This window comes from Opisthorchis viverrini (assembly GCF_000715545.1).
Source record: "Opisthorchis viverrini unplaced genomic scaffold opera_v5_243, whole genome shotgun sequence".
NCBI classification, from domain to species: Eukaryota; Metazoa; Platyhelminthes; class Trematoda; order Opisthorchiida; family Opisthorchiidae; genus Opisthorchis; species Opisthorchis viverrini.
The window spans coordinates 110,599-131,549 of record NW_008751899.1 but is presented as its reverse complement, the minus strand read 5'-3'; the positions used below and the strand labels follow the sequence as shown (position 1 = coordinate 131,549).

At 39.7% G+C, this 20,951-nt stretch overlaps 1 protein-coding gene across 1 annotated transcript in view; it reads left to right on the top strand.

The window, feature by feature from the left end:
* Positions 1 to 473: 473 nt before the first annotated feature.
* Positions 474 to 20,951, top strand: part of T265_08873 (hypothetical protein) — a gene marked incomplete at both ends in the record, with an annotated part of 46,922 nt that continues 26,444 nt past the window's right edge. The window contains 6 exons of the mRNA XM_009174795.1: positions 474 to 739; positions 7,666 to 7,800; positions 13,724 to 13,760; positions 14,700 to 14,869; positions 17,852 to 17,992; positions 19,267 to 19,477. Of these exons, the coding sequence (XP_009173059.1) occupies positions 527 to 739; positions 7,666 to 7,800; positions 13,724 to 13,760; positions 14,700 to 14,869; positions 17,852 to 17,992; positions 19,267 to 19,477 (907 nt within the window). The remainder of the gene's footprint in view (positions 740 to 7,665; positions 7,801 to 13,723; positions 13,761 to 14,699; positions 14,870 to 17,851; positions 17,993 to 19,266; positions 19,478 to 20,951) is intronic.

Sequence of the window (20,951 nt, the reverse complement as noted above, 5' to 3'; positions counted from 1 at the left end):
TCCTTGTTATAATAAGGAGAGTGCAATAAATCCAGAAAATCAGTTATTCGTCCAGAACTGTGCGGAACAGCTTTGCGATACGACCGTTTATCGACAGCATATGTCAGAACATACGAGCAGTGATTTGGTTCAATGAAGATTGACTTTTGCCACGAACAAATACTACTGAACGTTCACCATTTTATCAGCTGTGTGGAGTGGTATGCATTGCATGGGCGGGATAGGTGGCCGTAACCGTTATGATGCGTCTCGTGTTCAATACATTGTTTTATAGATCCAGATTTTAACTGATTTACCAAATCTGTCAAGCTCGTCCTAACCGAAAGGCCAAATGACCCTCTGAAACATAATTACTGCTTCCGGTAATTAGATGTATAACCCACGGACGAATAGGACACTTGTAAAAAGAACTACACAACAGTCTATATATTGAGGAAACGGCAAAACAAACCTTATTCACTTTCCATAAATTGGTCGACTGATCTCGTCGTACAATACTGTGTTGTTCTTCCATACTGGTAGACAGATGTCGTGGTACAGAACAACGAAGCATGATTTGTTACTCTTCTCTTTTGGATTACTCACATTTGTTTGTGTACAACCAGCTACATTGGGCGAAATCGTTCCAGAGGATCCAACGACTTGGTGCAAAACTTTTCGAGGTCCGGCTACAAAACCAATAAGTCAGGCCTTCAGTTTCATTAGTCTACTAGAACATATGAATGAAGACCTTGGGACGGTAAGTTGTCTACCATGAGACGGAGAATCGCTTTTAATTTCGTCAGAAAGTTTTCACTACTTAGTGAAACGTCGAACTCGGAAACCTGTTAAACATTCTTCTTCAGTGTACAAGGCGTCATTATAAACTGGAAAGTTGCAGAACCAATCAATAAGTATATAATCCTCTTACCATCACTCGGCGTTTTACATTGGTCTCCACATTCAAAGAACTGATAAATGGGGACCAAACCACACACAGCGGAAGTGGAACGACTGTTCCAAGCAGGGTAGAATCACACAAATTTCACTCGTCAACCAGTTTAGTATACTTTGAGCTTTGATTTAATACACACTGACTCAAGCAGAGGACCATTCTTCAGTAAAGCAAGATTCATGGGTATAAACGTAGCACATGGTGGCTTCTTCATTGATTGCAACATGTTGACTTGGTTTCTGAGAAAGATTTTCCCCGTTTTCGTCTCTACGCCGCTGAGGACGAAAACAACGTGCTATTGATTTCAACAACTATTTTGAATTAGTGCTACAAGAAACAGAAAACTGCAATAACAAGACAAATCTGGTCAATGCAAACAAAATTTACTGACAAAAAGTTAGAATTATAGAGTTTTACCGGAATGAATAATTAGTCCTTAATTTGAACTAAGTTACTGGTGGGTTATTACTGTCATTTCGGCTGACCACCCAGAAAAAGCAGAGAAGTAATCTTTATGAAGGCTTTATGTTGGAAATAACGCAGATGAATAGTAATCAGATCAACGATTAGGTGCACTGGTAAATGTCATGTGATAGACCCTAAAGCCTTAAGTGACTCAGGTATAATATGGAAGCTCTATACTGCGTTTGCAAATATTTCCTCCCATATGAAAATTTGTTATCAGACTCAATGTAATAGGAAATCTACCAATTTCAGAGGTGATCTACACCGGGTGGGGAATCTGACTGTTAGGGACACTGCTCGGTCAGGTATGAAGAAACAGGAAGGTCGCGAAGCAAACTCGTTCGCAAAACTAAGGTGCTAACGGACTACTCTAACGAATCTCAGTCGGTTGTCCCTTTTGTAATATTTTTCTAATAAGGAGGCTGCAAAAAAGTTATCACATATTTTAACCTATACTATATTCGAAACTTAAAAACATATTTTCTTGACAACTCTAATTCGAAGGCTGCTGAAAGCACTTGAACAGATCACTACTAATTTCACACTTCTTTCAGCTTATCAGATTTCCATTAACTTTTTGTTGTGTTCGAATACCACACTGCACACTAGTATCAAACTACACTCATCTGCAAGTAAGGCTATTGCCAACGAAAGACTCAACCAAATCCCAATTGAATCCATCACTTGTGATATATTTAAGCTTAATTTCGAGCATGCAACAATAGCCCGTCAATAGTAGCCAAGGATCATAAAAAGACGTTAGATGCAGCAACTTTTCACCAAAAACATTCAAGTGGAAAGTCTCACACGGCTGAACAGTTTTGTTTTGTTGTGGACGGAAAAAATCACCTACACGGTAAGACTTTTGACGAAGAGCAAATTATGCGAAATGCGCATATCGTAGATCTTATCATCACAATTGGTTCGTCATTACTGTTAAACATTTTTATTTGACGGAACAAAGAGATCCAAGAAAAACTGAGTCCGTCATAAGCTCATTCTGCATCAATCATGTAACCAAAGTTACACGCTACCTACATGTTTCCGTCGGTCAACTTTGACCCGAGCTCGATTTACAGTGAAGTGCACAAAGAGCCAAGCTGCCTTACCGAAACCAACTTTCACCTAAATGCTGGTTTAGCAGTGTACCATATAATGACTGGCTCTATACAACCTGGCTACCAGTACCAAATGAAAAAAACGTAGCTTTGAATTTGTTCCGTTTCGGTGAATACAGCTCGTCTACTAATGAGTTGCTAAAGCCAGCACTCCGATATTTTTGCTGTTCAGATATCCGTCTGCTTGACGGTATCGTTTCTTCAAGTCACCCTGATTATTTGAGCCTTATTTCATATCGACCACAGTTACTCCGATGTCAGATGACACGCAACGTCATGGTTACAAATTTACCTTATTTTTCTTTGATTTTGGGCATCTCTGAATAAAGCAGCGCACCACAATGAATAATTCTATCAAAGTCGCATTGGTTTGTTGTTACAGTGCTAATCAGTACAATCCAGTGCGTTTTTTATAAAAAAATCTTTCCCTATGAATCAACGCAAAGAAAGTGATGGATTTTGCAATATCTAATCTTTTTTATTGTGGACAAAGCATTATCCCTTTAAGAAAGACCAAAAAGTGGCTTTTCAGTCTAAGTTCTTGTGCCAGCTACCTATTTTGGTAATCAAGCAAAATCCACTCAGGTAGAGACAGAGTATACTCTGTTTCAAAAGAATAAAAGAGAGATTTCGATGTATGAGCATGACTTAATATTTACTGCTACATAAAACGAGATACACCAAGCTGTACTGATCTTAAACAAGCCATTGCTTGTTTGACAGTTGCCCGCTTGGTCGTTGGCTTGTTCGTTGAGCTGAGCAATTTGATTGAAACCGTTTCACCACTAATCGAGGGGACATCATCGATGCGTTATTGGGGAGCGTAGTTGTGCGTAGCGGTGGGTTAGTGGTTGTGCCCAACCATTGTCATTTTATCATCGGTTGCAAGATAATAAAATAATATTAAAGGATGACGGCTGCCCAGTAATGACAACAAACAGGCTGCATACTCATTTTCAAAGATATTATAACTCAAAGAAAGAAAAAACTAGGATTTTCGGGTAGGGTGGAACTGTTATACATAGGATGTGATGCCCAAATCAGCTACCCGATGTCGCATTGTCCCATCTATCACTAATTTGCGACTAGTCTGTATTAGTATCTACATAATTAAACGATTACATATTTTAACTATGGATCGAATCCGTAGATTGTTGTGCCTCAGGTGATCGTCCAAACTTTTCTGTAGACCTTACAAAAACATCCCTTTGGCATAGGTTTTCATTTTTTGCGACCAACAAATCAATCCTACTCAGTGTGCTGCAGTCCTACACATCTGATAATAAAGAGTACGCGACCCTACAAACACTGACGAGTACTTCCCTGTTCCTCAGCAAGTGTCTATGATGACGTCACACACAGTACACAGTCGTGTTTGGGCGGCAGTTCAGAAGACCAGTTCACTGCAAAAAATGCTGTCCAAATACGGTGGGTACCGACCGGAAGTCAGTCGTTTTGGGGTATGGCTAGAGCAGTTATTAGCAGTTTTCGCTTTTCCTTGTTTGTCCTTCAATTTACTCGACTGGAAGTCCTAAAACGTTTTGAGTGGAAAAACCGCAGATTTTTTAACCTACCTGCTTCAATCCAGCTTTCTCATTACCTTCAATTGCCCACTAGAAAACCTAACTTAACCGACTCTTAGATATAACTATTAGAGAAATTCTCCGTGGCTTATTTGAACAAAACACTATCCTCGGACAATAGCCTTCCTATTTCGTTAGGTATTTGACCATATTATCAAGTTTCTGCGGTTTTCAATCTGGTTGATCTTGCTCGTGGTTTTAGTACATCCTAGTAAACCTAACACGTCTACCTTTCAAGCACTCTGTACATAACACCGACAACTATCCATAATTTTGAACTTTCTTAGGGGTCTTGGTAATTCCTCACGTTTATCCACCAACATAATTTACTTATCTATCAATTTTGACTTGTATGCACCTGTGGACACTGTATGCCACTGGCCTTCCACAAGACTTATCCAGGTCTATGGCGTCGTGATTGTGTGTTGGTGCTGATTGGTTCGCTTTCGAAACAAGTCCATCTCATCTGTTACCCCCAGCTCACATGATCTCCTTTCAACATCCCACACAGTAGCATCTGAGGTTTATTTCCCCACGGTGACCTTTGTTCTTTTTCGAGCAGGTTTTCAACTGTCTGAACTTAGCCTGTGAACTGAAGAAATATATCTACTTTTCGGCGTTTAGTAACAACGAAGCAGTGACTGCGTCAGTTTGAAACTCTGTTATTAGGCTGAGCAAATGCGCCATTAAAACAGACCATTTTATGGTAGCCTGAGTCTTTTTAATTTCAAACGTAAGGTGAACGGAGATTAGTTTTCTGTATGGAAGCAGCATCCTACTTCGAAGATGTTCCAACGGAAGTGGCGCTGACTCTTTAGGTCAGCTAACTCATCGACTCTATTTTAACTAGGTTGGCCGATTCCTCATGATGAGTGGGCACATCCACACTTAATCAGAGGCTCTTGTTAGAAAGTTTAATTTTCCCCCGTCTTATCTGGAGTGGAAGATGTTTGAAATGACAGTCTTGGAGTGTGAAACATATTCTTTGAAGTCTAGATAATTGTCACACTACTAAAAACAATAAGACATTTCGTTCTCCCTTGTTTGTTTCGAAGACGTTTGAGTGAATCTCAAGTACGCTCAGAAATGCAATGACAGTCAATTATCTTATTTAGTCAACTGGTTGGATTTCTCCATTGCGTTATGATAAACTCATGTATATAACCTGCCCTGTTGGGTTTGATGATGTAGCCGGCTTGGACAACTAGAGCGAGAATCCGATGAACCAGGAACCGGTTTTCTCGTTTCAGCAAATACTAGATCTTTCAACTCAAACTGTACTGTGCGTCCGATTATCTCAGAAGGACTTTACTCCACACACACACTGAACACTTGTCCTTTCTTATCCGTAATGACACACATTTCTGGACTGCTAAATATCTCGTTGCTCGAAGGCCTATATCTACGATGGTCTGGTGAAACTGGATCACTTGTCACATAGGCCATATGAATCACCGCACGTTGTTGTGGCGGCGGTCGCACCGCAGTAGTGTCGTGGATCATGTCTAATTATATCTGCTGTTTCTTTGCCACCATGCTTGGAGCACCGACGAAACACCCCCGTAATCCGCAGTACGGCGTCGAGTTCTCCCGTGCAACGGTTGAATATGGAATTCACTGTTATTTGCGGATGATTCCTGTCGAAATTGGCTTGACCACAGCCAAGTCGACGCCAGTGGTTTAGCTGGACGATGTAGTGTTTAAAGCCATTTTCTGAGTTTCGTATACACTTACGAAAATATCGGTGCCCACGAAACAACTGTTAGGAATGTCATGCTACGTCATATTGTATTGTGCGTTTTTACAGTTGGTGAAACCTCTCATCCATTTTCATTCAAAGCTTATGAGATACTGCAACCAAACCATAGGGAACAGATATAAGAGGAAATAAGTTTTAATACAGCGCTGCATCAAAACAATGTGTTGGTGTATCCAGACAGAACTCAGCGCTTAGAAGTGTTGTGCTAAAAATGATGATGGAATCTATCTATTAACTACTACCCGTGAACAATCAGATGCTTCTCAAGAATTCGGTATTTCAGTGGCAATGTGCTGTGTACATACAGCACTGTATACCGTGCAGAATATAAAATGCCGACTTTATGTTAACGAGTCGCTACACTACATAGTGTCTTTACGTGTTAGATATCAACTCATCGATTTTCTGTTCTACTTGAAAGCTACCCAGCAGTTTTATCCATAGGACTAAATGGAGACATAAAATGCTTCCGCCAAGTGTCTTGGTGGTCAAATCACACCGGTAAAAACCAATTTCACGTTCACTATTAGCTTTGCATTCGAAATGATTCCGAAATTCTTATTTTAAACAGAATAATTTCGATGTAATTATGTCAGTCACATTAGAAGCAACACTGTAATGTTGGTCGTGTTGATTATTTTCTTGTACACGCCGCCACCATTGAGTCAGGCCTTACCGTTTTTCTTAATCTGGCATCCCAGTAACACAAATGGAGCAAATGTCGTTTAGATATACACCCAAAAACAGCGCGCAACTCACGCTGACTTCAAATAACAGTGTAAAGATCTATCGCTTAAACCGCTCGGCTAGACCTTCTCGCCGGGTTTTAGTGAATAAACTGACCGGCTGTAAACACTGTAATTATGCAGAGGGGACATCTAACATTCTATTTTACACCTGTATCCATTGAAAGTATCCAGAGATGCAAAAATGTTATCAACGTATGAAAATACTTTCCCGATGGATGGGTACACCCCCGGGGTGCTTCACAGACTACATGGAGTAACTCCAACCGTCAGGGTTGTAGACCAATGCGTACACATACTGCAGTGTGCATGTGTTTTCTGAAAAACCCTGGTGTGTGAGTAAAACACTAGAGATGAAGTTACATATTTTAGCGACTAGTTTGTCGTGACGTATATTTTCCTATCACCTGTAGACTGGGGCATCAATCGAAATAAAATCCAGAAGCAATAGTAAAAATTATTAGTGAGAAAAGTTCAAAAAATGCAAGCTGCCTTCATCGCCAAAAATAAACTCATTTGGCTTAAGGCGTTTCTACAATTTCGACTGAGTCACTCGGTCATTTTATCATCATTACAACATTGGTATCTTCGTAATCAAAGAGCACTAATCCACATGTCGTTTACGGTCAATTAAATTTCGTCAATTATATAAGCCGACCGATTCATCAATTCATCAATTCTACAAAATTCGCCATCTTATTTCCCGAGTAACTAAGCCACATTCAGTCAGTTATCTTGTGCCATTAAACAAATTCTGGTTTAATTAACTATGAAACTGTGTTAGAAAGGGGATCAGCGAACACATGCTGAATGGGTACACCTACAGCAAGGTTGCCTTGTTTAACATCGCTCTTAAGTATCAGTGATTCCGGCTTCTGTGGTGGAGGGACACAAAGAATATTTATTATATTCCTCCCAGTGTGGTTTAACCGAATGTCTGGTATAGATAAGACAGCTTGAGCTACTAAGCCTACCGGAACCCTGGCCTGCTTCAGTTATCCTCACATTCGATTCTAAATGAAATCTAAATTCTTCATTATTGTATTTCTTCTTTCTACAGAAAGTCACGAAAAGTCAACTTGCAGAATGGTATAACCATACAGAAGTTCCAAGATATCGACAGAACGAACAAACATTTTTACAGTTTTGTGAGAAAACTTATTTGAAAGTGCTGGAACTGGCGAATACCACTGCTGTAAGTTCTTTAGTCGAAAGTTTTTGCAAATAGTTTTTCACAACAATCATATTAGCTATTACTACTATGCACATGATTTTTCTTATTCCGACAAATTCAAGGTGATTTGTGTATACGCAGAAAATTATTCCCTGGGCTCTTGGCATTCATATACGGTTACAGTGCACTGGCGGATTGGAGGCTGGTCGCTGATTCGTTCTCTGAGTTGGGCAATAGGTCTCCTATTTGATTTGACCGAAAGCTGATCAACAGAAAGCGGCAGACCCAGAAGTTCCATGCTGAAATGCATTTACTTCAAAAGTGTATTTGCTACACTCACAAAATGCGTCAGGGAATCACGCTGCTCATTAACTCCCACTGACCACTCATTAATTCGTTTCGGTGGTAATGTAATTGATTGGCTTATCCTTACCTGCCCCAACATCCGACGATCCGCTGACAGTACCGCCGGTAAGAGACTGTTGAACTCCTTCCGAACTTTCAAAACAAAGGATGTTGATTGAGTTTTCTTATGCAGCACCGATTCAGTTGTCCTTCTACGCTGTAGTATAGAACTGGGCCCGTTCACAAAATTTCATTGGGAATGCTAGGCGGGACAACGTAGTTGAACCAGAATACTTGGTGTCCCATAAATAAAATCAACACCGTGCTCTCTGTTGCCTTGATCAGATTCGAACAATAGACAGAAAACCCATTGTTCAAACGGTTAGTGTGGATACCAATCTGAAGTAACATGGAAAGTTCGAGAAAGGAATAATTTAATTGATACTGAGCTCTTAGTAACGCACACACACGCCTATTCACTGTTGTCAATTCAAGCACATTCTCTGAAACAAAAACTTGCGGCATCCTGAAAACAGCATGTGTACAACAGAAACGACACTTAGATCAGTGACATTTCTAAACTGTGGGCGGTTCAGGTCAGTCCACGAGGATCTTCTCATTCATGCGATATATACTCAGACTTCACGCTTTATCATACACTAAATACTCTTTTGCTTCTCGGTGTCACCAGTGCCTCTTGGGCTCTTGGATACTATCAATATTCGATCCACCGTGAAGATTGAAAACAGGCTCACTAATGACCCTGACAAGTACCAGCTGTTATTAACTTATGTAGATGTGTGGCAAATCAGCTTTAAAGTTCAAGAGCGTAGGTGCTATGAAAATCAAGCGTCCCCAGATGTGTATCTAGTTCCACACTGCGACTAAGTGTACTTCACATTCCAGCGCCCTTGGTTGCCGTTAGGTTCTTTTTACTGGATGCAACGAAATTAAAAAACAAGACCCTTGATTAATTTTACATACCAAAATGTAGAAATATGAGAATACGTGTCACGTGTGTCAAGCGTGTCAGTGAACCTCCTCGAAAATAACTCATGATTATTGCTTGATTTTGTTTCTCGTTTCATTCGGCGAAGCAGTGGGAGTGGTTTTTGATCTCGTGGTCTTTGTTGCTTTTAATGCACAGACATTTCTTTTCAGCACTTCGGTGTGCAAAGGATATTGACAGATTTATGGTCCAGTATGAGCATCTGGTATAGAGCATATTAGCCCTGAATGGGAATATACTGGATATCCGGAAATTTTTTAAAAAGACGACCAACCACATCACGATGAACGAAAACAGCCAGCAGGTTTTAACCTCAAACTGAGAAGAACTATTTATTATTATTGCAAAATCTTGTGACCCATGCCTCCACAAATAGATCGTAATCCTTTTATTATTTCTGCTTTATTAAAACTGTTTTCCGTTAAAGAATAGTTCGGTTCCACAGATGTCCATCACATTTCCGATTAAGAGCAGTGGTACAAGGCTAGATCCATGCAGATCGACGGCAAGTTTCAAGTTCTGCCAAATTAATAGAGAAACCCTCCAAATCTAACTTAACTGCACGGAACATGTTTTCTCCTGCTCCTGACAAGGACAACACCAACCATAGTCTGGTAAAGGACTCAGTGATGGGTCGAACATTCTGGTTCTGTAGTGTTCTGCTGTTGAAGCGGTGTTTTATATCCAATAATTTTTGTGGCTTATCAAGTCGCTGTAAATCCAGAATAAAAATTACAACAATAATTAGGGACATTGAGTTAATCAATCTACTGAATCAAACCGGTATGGCTTCGCAGTCATAAGTAAAAATTGGCGGGAATGCCACCTCAATTAAACGGATCTTTGTGCACAGTTAGATATACCTTCGACATGGGGTCCATACCTTCGTAGGGTCTCTTTAGAGGCGAAAATGCCGCGTCAATACAAAGACCACCACCCTCCTACACATATCCGTTACGTGGAACGATAGATTTATAGTATTCAAATGCAGTTTCCCCTTCAAACTAATGATATTTTTGTGCTAAAAACACCATTTGAGCACCTACTTGTGTAAAGACAAATTTTTTCCCATAGGTGCCGATTACAAGTCCAATTAATCCTACATGATAGTTGGCTCGATCAACGACAACCGGTAAATCTTCGCCTTTAGGAAATAAGATACTGTCATCGGCTTACTCAGGGTCTGAAACCAAAACGCTTATGCTCAGCTTGACAACGGAAAATACTTACAAAAGCTGTTGCTTCTACTAATTGTTACGAAGTAGAATAACACTGATGTACGAGGGCATCCTTTAGAAGCGAGCTGAAACTCAGAGGTCACTTCACCATGTAATTTGACTTTAGTCCTCTTTGAGATATACTGTACTTTTTAGGGAAACATTTTCCGCTGGTGCACCCACATCTCAAAAGACGGTACATAAAGATTCACGTTGGTATGGTTAAATAAATCGCGAAATTCGACGAATCAGGCGATAGATCTATAGTAAAGTTTTTCCTGATCTTTCAGAAGTCAGCAAATTGTGAATATCTAGTCAAAACTGTATATTCTAGAGCGCAAATCACACTGACTGTGTCGTATTTGAAGTCTTGTTATTTCTAAAATCTTTAGTGAAGTACATCAACGAAATTCGTTGTGGCATTATTATTTTCAAAACTGATCATGATCACTTTCTCAAATGAACTTGTCCTCTTTTCAAGGAACTCGAAGCGAAAGCAAAATGCTCCAAGAGGATAGACTCCACCTCAGACAAGAAACAGTGTAGGTTTTGTAGAGGTGGGAGAATTGTTGGCAATCGATAGGTGTGCATCTCAGGCGGATTGCCATCCACACCAGAAACTTCTCTATTCTTGAGACTGTTGACCAACCTCTGGTTGATTTGGAGATTTGCAGCTAATGTTGTAAGGTTTCATTATCAAAATCTGTCTGTTTCTTGTGTGAAGGTCGGGATAGTTTAACAGTTAGCTTGTTTATCTTATCCATCGTTTTTCCTCTCGGGGGACGAAATATCGGCTCATTTTCTATATCAAACACAAGTGATTATTGGGATTAGCTTCTGATAGAAACAGCTCAACAAAGTTCCGCCTTCTTGAAATTTGCGGTTGTATTTAATAATTATGAGATATGATCTTTTCTAATGGACTCAGTAGTACTATTGAGGTTTGTTTTTACTCTGCTTCTTGTCTGATAATCGGTTTCGCACTGTTGCGTGGTGTCATCAAAACAGCTCTTTGCGGTTTTTTGACAAGGTTCGTTAAATAAGGATCCCTGGTGATCCGCCAAAACCGACTGATTTCCAGCTAGACACGAGTGATCGTCTACCAGTTGCATTTTATTTTCAAGAACGTTGGTCAGAATTTTTTCAAAATACTTTGGAACGAGATTGTGTAATTTACTTTGAAGACTAATTCTTTTTTTCTGATAACAGAATAATGTTCGCCTTACGCTTGCAAGGGAGAATCGCCCGATTTTTTCTTGTTCTCACTTTCATCTCCTTGGTAGGACTAACAAGACGTTTACACTAATTCTTTGCGAGATCTCATTAGAGCATAGTCGATTTAAGAGACAGTGCAACTTTATTCAAATGTTACACCTGCAAATGCTGCTTGAGGAGGTAGAACCGCGCACTGGCTGTGACACAACAAAGTTTGGAAGTTGATCATCATTTTTACATCGTAGTATTATATCAGACATTTCCAGACTATTGAGCGTATATTACTCCACACTGCCTAAAATTAACCTTATATCGCACCTCCATATCCTGTCTACTGTTTTGCAACTCATCACGAAATTTCCCCTGACAGTGCAGTCCACTAATGGGATGATTACGTACACAGCGATTAAGTTAATTTCAACAGGTTACTTCTAAATTAGGCAACATTAATTCAGAGCGAGACGGAACCTCAAGATATGAGCTCATTACGGGCATAGTCGGTCTAGAACCAAGTTATCTAGCGTACCACTGTAGTAGGACCAGAAAAGCATTCACTATCGACCAGCCAACCGTAGATAGAACTCACAGTTATTCTCTGACTGAAGTTGCTCAGATGGGTGCAGATATTTCGGTAACCGAGAAGAATACATTTTAATGTGCTGATCATTTCAGCTTGCTTACTGGTAACCACTGTGGCTGGCCTATCACAGACTGCACCTCTTCCCGGTAAACCTTCGTTGATTGACTTAACGAGTTTCCTCAATTCTGCTTGGCTTCTGTTTGGGTGGACGACTCTAGCGTTTGCAAAACCGACTAGAATCTGCAAATCAGCAGAAAAACCATCGGGAATAACAATATATATCCGACATTGTGACCATTGAAGTCTGAAACGAATCATATCTATCTAATAAGCAGGAAGCGAGTCATGATTTCGCGGAATCTTATTTGGAGTCAGAGTTTGGGCGATTACCTCAGCGGGCACGCAGTAAATTACCTTCCATGATATAGATCCCGACTATGTCTTTCGCCTTTTTAATTTGATACAAACGTCTCAATTATGATAATGATTTTCCAAGCAAAGGTTACTTGAAGGTCACTGAAGATGCAAAGACCTAATTCACTTGGTAACCAAAGTATCCATCCTCGATCCTCCTGAGTCCGGAGGCCTTATTTGAGGGTAGTTGCGCAATGGCTTTTGAAAACTTTCAGTACTCACTCGGTAGACTTACCACAGGCATAACAGCACAGAATTAAAGCTAGCTGACACAAAACACGCAAATCAGAACTCTGAGATGTCCAATAATCTGTAATTTATAGTGTGTATTACCCTTATATTTCGAATTCTTTCTAAATTATGTGGCAAAGGATCAAAAGCAACTTACTTGTACAGATCTAAGCACATTGAAAAGTTATACAAAAAGAGTAATTTCACTAAAGAAAACGAGTTTTGCAAGGCATGTGGATGTACGTTTCCATTAGCACTTTGTTCTGTATGTCGAAGGAAATAACACGCCGAAAAATATTATTGATCTCGTGGCTTGGTTTACACCCCTGTGACTGGATTCACCTAAAGGGACCACTAGTTTGGTTTCGAATCAAGCCACACAATGTGTAAAATATGGCAAAGGACAAAGGTTAGGCAAGAATGGTAGCATTTTTGTAACGTTTGTGTCCTATTATGAATTGTTTAATTATTAATAAATTGAAGACAACATTAAGGGAATACTGAAGTACCTTCGAGAACTCCATAACACAGTCTTCGTACTATGCACTGATGAAAAATCAAACGGACATATACGTCAAAACGAAAAATTTAATTATTTGGGCGTACTCAAATTCTAAAAAAATATTTTGACGTTTTATTCTTGACTAAGCTTATATCATTTGGTTCCCGCAAGTAACAGAATAGTTATTCTTTGTGATTGTATAAATTCTTACATCTGCCCAATGAGACAAATAAAGCCTCGATTTACAAAAAAAGTGTGAATTTCCAAAAAGCGTGTTCGAGCTTTCTGACCAAGACTTTGAGGAAAAATACATCTTGACATGATTAGAAATGTCGATCTTTGTGAATAGGCTGGATGCTGATTATTGATTGCACTGTATTAAGTCTATCGCCAATTAGCTGTCAATCTGTTTGGTATTTATGCATTTACAGAATCAACAGTACAGCATCTTCGACATTCGTCCAAAAGGTATGAAAAATATTCATAATGTCTCAAATCTGCTTGCTGTATGCGTCGGTTTATTTGTCAATGTGTGTATACTTTCTACTTGCAATAAAAAAGCTTATTTTGATTTACTGCCTAATACCAGTCTGATAAACATGTGATGAAATAAAATTAGGAGGTTTTGAGGATCACGTTTTTGCATCATCCTCACCAGATAAAAAACGAGAATTATGATTCAACTGGCAGTCGGCAGTTGTATTAATATACAATCTTTGATGCCCGAAAACAATCTGTACGGCATAACCAGTTGTAGCATGTTAACAACATGTTTTGGGATACAGAATTAAAAACGACCGATAAACTCTGTCGCAGAATTTCAAACAATGAATAAAAAATGAGAAATCCTTTGTGTTTGTTTACCAGAAACTCGTGATAAGACTGTCCTCCTCGTGACTGAACTTTATGTTGGCTGTCTGGGTAATGCCTTTTGATTATTTACTGTTCAGAATTTTCACGGAATCACGAGCTCACAATGCTAGTGAATAAGTTTTATGCTGAAAATAATGTATATTTTTCTTCAGAAGCTATGTATACATAATTGACAAGACCTTCGAAAGAGCGCAGCAAAATGTCCGGTTGTATTATTGTTATGATAAGGATCCCATGCTTACAAGTCTTTCTCGTGTGTGCAGGGTGATCTTTGCTTATTGGTGGTACTTGGTACTACATGTACTAGGGGGATTTGACTCAGCACAAAGAGCTAAATCACACAGATCACGTTAAGCGGTCGACTGGTCAGTTGTCCTGAAACTGGAAACTTCTCGGCTGGAACCCTACTATTTCTTTGAAATAATGTCGTAGGATTTGTAGATTTGTAGGTTCTTAAGGATTATCTAGTGTGTTAATTGCCTTTACATGTTTATCCAACCCATTGTACGTCTTTTATCTACTCTCAACATCGAGTTTGGGCTGCGTCCATCATCGCTATTGTCGTAGTCAGTGCTGTTGGACTGTTGGGCGTTGCGGTTGTTCCACTGGTGCAAAAAATGTTTTTCAATCAAGTGATTCAATACTTGGTCGCCGTTGCTGTTGGAACTCTGACGGGCGATGCCATGCTTCACTTAATACCACATGTAAGTAATCGCCACAACTTTTACAGAGTTATACGCATTCGCCCGTTATCGCCGTTTATCATATTGGAGGCGCAAAGTTATATATTTGTTTCACAGTAGGGTACAATTCATAATGGCAGTCAGACTATGTAACTGTATGGTTAATTTTGCTCTATAGGTTTTCTGACATTAAATCCACAAAGTTTGTTATTCTTTATATAGTTTCTCAAATAGATGGGGCTCAAAACGACCGCCATATCGTTCATTTTGAAAAACATTAGAAGTGCTGTAGGAGCTTCTCTCTATTAGATAGAAGCCCATGGAGACTCACCGAAGATCAACCCAAGAAATGTAAATTAATTTGCCTAAGAGAATGTCTAATTTTGAAAGATTTCTGTCTACGGTTTATGTGAGGTATACGATAAAGGGGAATTAGGTGGTCACGCTCAACCGATAACTTCGAAACATGCAAAACCTTTGGTGGGCTGCTGACAAGGCATTATTAACCTAATGGTTGGTACCCAATACGTGATGATTTGTTTCGCACAAAGCAGGGCTTGTCAGGAGGAGGTATGTTGATGTAAACGACGGCCTACTGCTCCGTACACACATACTAAACCGTTACAGACTAAGAATTTCGTTTCCAAATTGGCCTGGTTTTATGTTTGCTGTATCCCATTTCCATTCTAGTTCTGATTTCCGATTCTTACTTGGAAAGCAGTAGACTACAGAGAACACCAAGAGCACAAATGGCACCAAACTTCACGTTCTCACCTGTTTGTTATCGCGCACCCGCTTTTTGATTTTTGTTGCACTTGATGATGGTTTCGTAACCGCCTTGAATCGTCCCAAGTATCATGGGCCAGGCTCACTCAATCTTCTTAAGACCACTCATCATATCTTCCGGTTCTAAATGTTGTGTATTCAAATGTTCAGTGCAGAGCAAAGCATGTGTCAAACGAGGCAATGAAAACTTCTTTTCACTGTTGTGATTATCAATAAATTAAGGAAACATTTGGCAAGCTTTTTTATTCCGGCAAAAATACTGAGTTACACAAAATCAATAACACCCTTCATAAGTTTAGAAAGATCAGATTCCTGAAAATAATATAATCAGAATACCCGAAAGCTAGTGACGCCCTCGAAGTCCCCAAAAAAACGAAGCAAAGTAGCTGTCAGGCATCCAAGCCAGAAAAGCCATTTTCCAATTGAACGCTTAAGTAGTTCAACAAATTTCAACAAGGAAGGGTATCCAGGCGTGCCACAAAAGGCTGGCCTATGATGATGAGTGTTGATCCAAAGGCAGTTAGACATTATGGGTTGAAGTTCCAAAGTGTTCTATAGATATAGCGACGCCCACTGGAAATTTTGCACTTCCCTGTTCTCAACATAGCTGTCGTGTTCCTTGTTGCCAAGTCTTTTTCCGACACGAGACAGTGTAGGTACGATCTCCTGCTGTGTAACTAAATACATTGTAGTTAACGATTCCAAAATACTATATAGTATGAACGAGCTATTCGGACAAAACTTCGCGATCAACATTCACGTCCATCCCACCCACTTTTTTTAAGTCAATCTGTTCTTTTCTGGATAATTCCTAATTTCTTCATGGTTACCTAATCTGAGCAGCTCCACTGTTTTACTAACTGCCCAACTTGTTTTCGCTTAATTTCTAGTAACCAGAATTTTAGCGTCAAGGATCTTGCTTGGTATATTTTTTAATATTGAAAAACAGAACCTTTTCCCCTGATATGAACACTGACCCCATCCAACAGTGAGTAATGTAATGAATCCAAAGCCCTTCTTTGCATTGTTCCATTTGAAACGTTCAAGAGCACGAGTTTTTGTCTAGGGAAGAACATTTCTGTGGAGAAGATAGGATTATGATCACTCCAAGGGAATATAATTTACAAGGTTGCTGAATATTCCACTACAGCCCAAAATCGGTTTCGATCTTCTTGCGGCACAGCCCCCGGGGGTCATATAAACCTTATATTCCACTTGAACACAAATTGGACTCTGTCGTGAAAGTACACCTTTTTCAACATTATTTAGTATTAACAAGGATGTCACTAGAATGCCGGATGAGTCTCTCAAAAGTGAAGCAGTTGCCCGCTCGCATGTTAGTTGCACTTTTTCTATCTAAATATTAACCCCTAAAAATGAACTCTTGCGAGGAACTTTCTATAAGAGAAGAGTTACATGGAAACCATTCTATATTGGCGAAAAATCGCCGCCTCTGTTTGAAGTTCTTTATCAATCACGGATGTCATTTGAAAGCCTGTAGGAAACGTATGGCAGCAATCATTTCCTACGTTGAGGCTTTCGTTCTTTTGGAGATCCTTGTAAAAATAGTTACTTGCATCAGCATTTCTCAGGCTTTTCGCGTAATTACCTTCAACGCCATTGTTACTGATTACGTTTACAGTGAAACTGAAAGAATTATACAACCTCACCATCTAGAAGAGCAACCTTTAGCTAGAACTTTCCACATAAAAGAGCAGGTGGACTTGCTCCCCGTCGGCTTAGATTAATTATGGACCATTTTTGAGAAGAAACACTCCCGGTAATGCCTAGAAAATCACTGAATAAATGATGGTTTACTTTGTGTATCCGATTAGTGCGTACATCTAAATTGATGAACCAGAGAAACGGTCACATGTATTAGAATAAGTCAGTGCGTTAGTCAATTAATCTCATGAGAGGCTTTATTCTGAGACAGCGGTTAACGCATTAGAATTATGACTGACTAGCGTTTGTTTCTACCCTAACCAGACAGAGGGGGTCCGGAACTCTATTTAAGGTCCACCCTAAGCCAATCACATGGCATCCATCCATGCTTTAACTTACTGAAAGGGTAAAGCCAATATCTTTGTCAAATTTCAAGCGAAACTGCACCTTTTCAACGAAAGTTTTCTTGTTTCTGTAATGCGAATGATTACTACCGCCCTTGATACGCTTATGAGTGAAATAGAGGAATGCGTTTTTCATATTTTGCTTTAGGCTATATCTGCTGGTGAAGGTCACAGCCATGATGCTGGACATGAGGATGCCGGCAACGGAGAACGAATAGCGGTATACAAAGGTCTGGTTGCTCTCGGAGGCGTCTATTTTTTCTTCATGGCGGAAAAGATCCTTGGTTTCGTATCAGAGTACCGTGCAGAGAAGAAACTTGAAAAAGCGAGTACTTTTGCCGTCGTATTTTTCAGTAAAATTTGCCTTATAAAAAAACATGCATTTTGTAAACTGATTCCTATCCTGCACACATATCTTCTGTTGCGCAGAAATGTTCAGACAAATTATGGCTCTTTCAGTCGCAACGAGCGCAGATATAAACGAAGTGGCATTTCAGGACACCCATCAAGTAATACTTGCATGAATATGATCTGAAGTTGATCTCCTAATATTAAATCCAGCGCACCAGCACAAAAAGATTATAGCAAGCTGCAGATAAATAAGATAACTACTATGCTTGCTTGTGTTTGTTGAAATGAATATTCAAAAGCTGCTATGGACAGATGGTTAATACAGTTTTTGGTTGATTGTTTGCCATATCATTAAAACATTTTTTCACTTTTTTACACTGTTTACTAGCAGTCTGTAACTGCTCCATAAACATCGAGAGGTGGGCTAAGTGTTTATTGATGCGACCGACAAATCGGCTTGACCACACACACTTGAAAAAAGTTATAAACAAAGTTTTACGAGTAGCTCCTAGGAATATTATATTGCTTAAAAGATAAAACCTTCCCACATATTGACAAAACGTAAAGCACACTAGAATCCATTAGATTTCTTCCCCGTTTGTGAGATGAAAGACAGTGGATCCGCATGAGTTTATAGACAGTTAATTAGCGTTGAAGCTATTGTGTTTTCTCTTTCGCAAACCCATGAGCAAGCATGGACTTTAAGTACGCCATCAATAGTTGTTTATGGGATGCAGCGAACAATGTCTTAATCTGATGCGCAATGAGCTGGTGACAAGAAAAGAACAAGGGAGAAACTTATTGTGAAAGAATTAAGGATGCTCAGAAAAGTAATGTATAAGACAGCCAAAACTTTGGAAGCCAAATAACAGAGCCAGTATGTAAGTTTTCCTTTCCTGAGTAGATATCAGGATATTGAGGTATTCGTTCATCACGACCAAGCATAATTAGCGAAGTACACTCATTTCTATACCAATTTGATTTTGGCGGGAGACTGGCCTGGGATTCAGCTGAGTAGTGTATTACGTTTTTGAAGCATAATCCCTTACCAACTCAAAATAGGATTGGACCCTCCTGTGCGATTCCCACAAAGGTGTGCCTTTGGAAAATAGCGCGCTCAAATTGAAGTCATGTTTAATGTATAGTTGACTATTCTGATATTCATAAACTCAAAGTTTATAAGGGTTTCCTGGGTTTTTTCCTCAATATCAGGAAAGCCAAGAACGTGCAATGCAGGATCCTCGTAGGTCCATGGACATAAGACGCTTGAGTACGTTTCGGCCATCCATTGCACCAGCTACATTGCAAGTTCCTGGACAACCACGGAGGTTGTCGCAGCTTGATCCTTCCGTTTGTCGCAGAGCCTCCAGAGCCATGTCCATTGCTAATGAAGATGTAATGACTACTGGCCTGAGCAGCAAAGGTAAAGTGATCCACTTAGCTTACATATTGACTGGACTTAGTCCCAGTTATACGAAAATGTGTGAAACACAAAATCCATTAGAGTGATTTGACTAAAAACAGGACGGCAGAACCAGCAAATGGTACAACACAGTGAGCAATGTTTGGTTTACGCCGAGGTTGATAGGTCCCACGCATCTAGTTTAAGAATCATGCACTTCTTCGTTGGATTTTGTAAGTCTTTTTAACTCGATATATTTATGGCTAAATAAACAATGTTCATCTCGTTACGAAAAGAATTACTAACCGTTTCATACCAGTCCAGCACAAAAGCGAAGTATGCTTTCAGTTTTTGACGGTTGCCTCACCTAATCTGCGCTGTTGTTCTGGTGTAGGATTTATCGGATTGAGGAAGAGCCGCCATTTCCCGAAAGCACGAATAACAGCGAGGTCTTAGCCCAGCTTCATTTTTTCGTAAAGTGCACTTGAGGTTGTCCACTACATGAGAAAGGAACATTACAACGTTGGAAAAAACCACTTAAAGCCAAGTTTTTACCTGTCTTCGCCTTATTTGGGCCATACTGTAGGCACATAAAACAGTTCGATTGCCCTAATTTAGTGTCGTAAGCCCATACCCAGCCAAAGTTTTCTAACTGATTTTTAAGCGCGTGCTGGATCAACTTGAAAACATTTGATTTCATAAGTGGGATCATGGATTACTTTATCTCGGAAATAGGAGTTTAAACTTAAAGTATCAACATCAGGCCATCAGACTGTGCTAAAATTGCCCGATTAGTGTCAACTGAGGCAAAAACAACAGTAGATTGCAATTCAGGGACTTCTGGCTTTTAGACAACAGTAGAAAAATTTCGTAGCAAGTGAAGGAGTTACCCTTGTGTTGTTCATGGAGATTGTGAAGCTAAGAAGCATTCTGAGTACGCACTTGTTGTTGTATTCCTAAAAGGTTCAAAATGCTTGCCAAAATAAGTAAAAACATTTAAAGTCAGTAAAAATATAAATGAGCATTAGTGGTCTCAGACTTGTAGTCATAATGAGCTTGACACCGCACTGGACAGTTTTTTTATGTAAGCGGTGCAGCCTGACGTAAATCATACAAGAAGGTTCACTTTTGGCATGTAGAGATGTCTGCAATAGAACACTCATTTGGCGAATGCGGAGTTGCGGGTCGCGTTTTGACTCCTTGTTCTCCTTTTAGGAATAAACCAGGCGGCAGATTTTTGTCGTGCTCGGTTCACGATAATGCGCTCAATACAGACCCAGCCTTTTGAATCAATCTTGCGTAGGATCTAGACATTGTATAAGTCTCCTCTCCTCAAAGAAAAGGACGGCGATTCAAAAGACAGTTTGATTTGTGCACCGCGAATAGTGATCTCTTTATTAAGTCCTTGAATTACCAGTGAGTAGTTCAAAGATAGTACAAAATTAAGAAGTATCTCTGCTGAAGCAGTTGGTGAAAGTTATTGATAACATGTGGA